This window comes from Echinops telfairi, unplaced genomic scaffold (assembly GCF_000313985.2).
Source record: "Echinops telfairi isolate 266 unplaced genomic scaffold, ASM31398v2 ScPeMD7_2010;HRSCAF=2546, whole genome shotgun sequence".
NCBI classification, from domain to species: Eukaryota; Metazoa; Chordata; class Mammalia; order Afrosoricida; family Tenrecidae; genus Echinops; species Echinops telfairi.
Genome location: NW_022105908.1, coordinates 2,137,828 through 2,140,174, shown reverse-complemented (window position 1 = coordinate 2,140,174; position 2,347 = coordinate 2,137,828). Strand labels below are relative to the sequence as shown.

The following is a 2,347-nucleotide window of genomic DNA, read 5'->3' as shown; positions in this document are numbered from 1 at the left end:
TGCTAAAGAGAATCTGCAGAAACAAATCCAAAGATGTGGAGCCCTGACAACATATCTAGAAACATAAAGGATTGTTTACCTTCATTTTAATCCTAATGCAATAAGTTTCTCAAGAAAATATTACGTCATGGGTTGCATGCATATTGTCAGGCATATTTTAATATAATTGTTGCTTCATCTGATTGACAACTTGGAGAAGGTAACAGGAATACTGTCTTCCAGTTTGAGAGTATCTGGCCCTTTAAACTGCCTTGAGAGAGGAGAAGTCTTTTTTTTCTCCTCTTGGGCTCGAACCTGTAATAAAATGCTGTTGACAGACTAATTATAAACGTTTTATATATTTTGTGTGTATGTGCTCCTCTCTAAACCAATTTACTTCTCATTAATGCTAATCTTGTTAGTGCCCACTCCGAGAGGAAAGGAATACTCTTAATAAACTATTGATTGATTTGAGCAATTTAAATGGGGATGGGCAGGGACACATGGGAGAAAAGGATTAACATTTTATCCAAATTGATAATTCTTAGAATATTTACCAACTATTAATACACATTAGGTAATAACCAGTATGAGCAGGGGCTGGGGGAGAAATAAAGTGACAAAGTGAGAGTTTTCCATCCATGAAAAAGAAAGCATTATAAATGAGTTGTTAATTGATCTATTTTTAGTATTATTTCTAAGGTCAGAAACCAGATACAAAGAGAGGAAGATGCTCTTTCTTTAAAAAAGTAAAGGAAAATGAGACTCATTCTTGTAAGCATTTACTGACATGATTTTCCTTTTTCTGTTCTTTTTAAATGGACAATTAAATCAACAAATGGGTAAATTGTATACCTACCACATCTTGCCCTATTCCTAGTAGGGCCCCTGTCTTGTTCCCAATGCAAGAGTCAAATAAGATATTTCCATTTAAGTCGAGAGTCTTCATATCCCCAATGTACTTCAATAAGCCAAGACTGGCCCTTACATGTTTGTGTCCAGACTGGGTTTTTCTTGAGCATAAACCCCACTGTGCAAGGAGATTGGGGGTCACAAGGAGCCGGGAATTTAGATCATCCAAAAGCTAGGCGTACATCTCTGAAGACACAAACGCCTTTGACTCGCGGTCTCCCCTGAAGGATTGGCAGGAAATAGGGAACACGTGGAAGACAGGGTTTTGCCCAGAGACCGCCATTTGGCTTTAAGATAAATAATTGAACCTTCCTGAGACCGTTTTCTTATCTGTAAAATGGGGCAAAGAATTTCTATGCTCTTAAATGACATATAGCTGTGTAAGAATTTTAAAACACGTATTTTGAATCTTTGTGAAAACCAGGAAATGACGCACAAATTCAGTATTACTACATAAGGAAATGGCTTAAGAAAAGAAAGGGGTACCGCGGGGGTGGGGGTTGGGAATTAAACATCTAAGGATTAATATGAATTTTAACAGGGCCTACTTTAAAAAGAGACATTTAGCTTAAACATATTCTTAAACCTTTTAATGGCAACCAATCCTCATTCTTTATGATTGCGTGTGTAACATAACATAAAATACGGTCAACACTGAGCACTGAGAGCAGCTAGGTGAGTGCAGTTTACATTGTTTTATCCCAATGTTTGGTGTTGATTATATATTAAGATGAGGGCATGGGTGAGGACAATCTCTTAACATTCATGGGGGGCAGGGGTACCCAAACAAGTATTTTCAGCACACATATTAAACCGCTTCTTCTCTACCAACCGGTAAAAAAATATATTATATTTCAATATTTTTTTCTTTTTAAATTAGATTGTTATCCATCCCAGCCAAAGTCGTGCCCAGTCATCTGGTAGAACTTGAGGTTGAAGGGCCGGTAGAAGTCGCGCAGCCGCTGCACCACCTCGGGGTCAATCTCGGGGTGGGTCCTGCCCTTGGTCTTGCCCAGGCAGTGGGGCTTGCTGCTGCCCTCGGCCTTCTTGAGGCAGGGGAAGCCCTTGGTCTTGTTGAAGTAGAAGTGCTTGTCCGTGATGATCCTCTTGAGGCCCAGGAAGTCCTGCACGCGCCCCAGCTCGCCGGCCGGGTCCCGGATCAGCCGCTCCCCGCTCACGAAGAGCAGCTGGCGCAGCGGGAAGTGGCCCAGCCAGTGCTCCAGGTGCTTGGCGTACAGGCCGATCTGGATGGCGCTCCAGGACGTGTCGATGAGGCCGGTCGTGCGGTTCCGGAAGGTCAGGCTCTCGAAGGTGGGGATGTCCGGCCGCTTGGAGAGCGTCTGCGTGTAGTCCGAGATGGCTCTGGTGACGGGGTCCCGCACCACCACGATGAGCTTGGTGTCCTTGGACATGGCCGAGATGCGCGCGGGCGCCTCGCGCGTCACAAAGTAGCTGG

At 43.5% G+C, this 2,347-nt stretch overlaps 1 protein-coding gene across 1 annotated transcript in view; it reads right to left on the bottom strand.

The window, feature by feature from the left end:
• Window positions 1-79: 79 nt before the first annotated feature.
• HS3ST3A1 (heparan sulfate-glucosamine 3-sulfotransferase 3A1) overlaps window positions 80-2,347 on the bottom strand; it is a 113,133-nt gene continuing 110,865 nt past the window's right edge. The window contains exon 4 of the mRNA XM_004716308.2: window positions 80-2,343. Coding sequence (XP_004716365.1) covers window positions 1,776-2,343 — 568 coding nt within the window. The 3' untranslated portion in view covers window positions 80-1,775. The remainder of the gene's footprint in view (window positions 2,344-2,347) is intronic.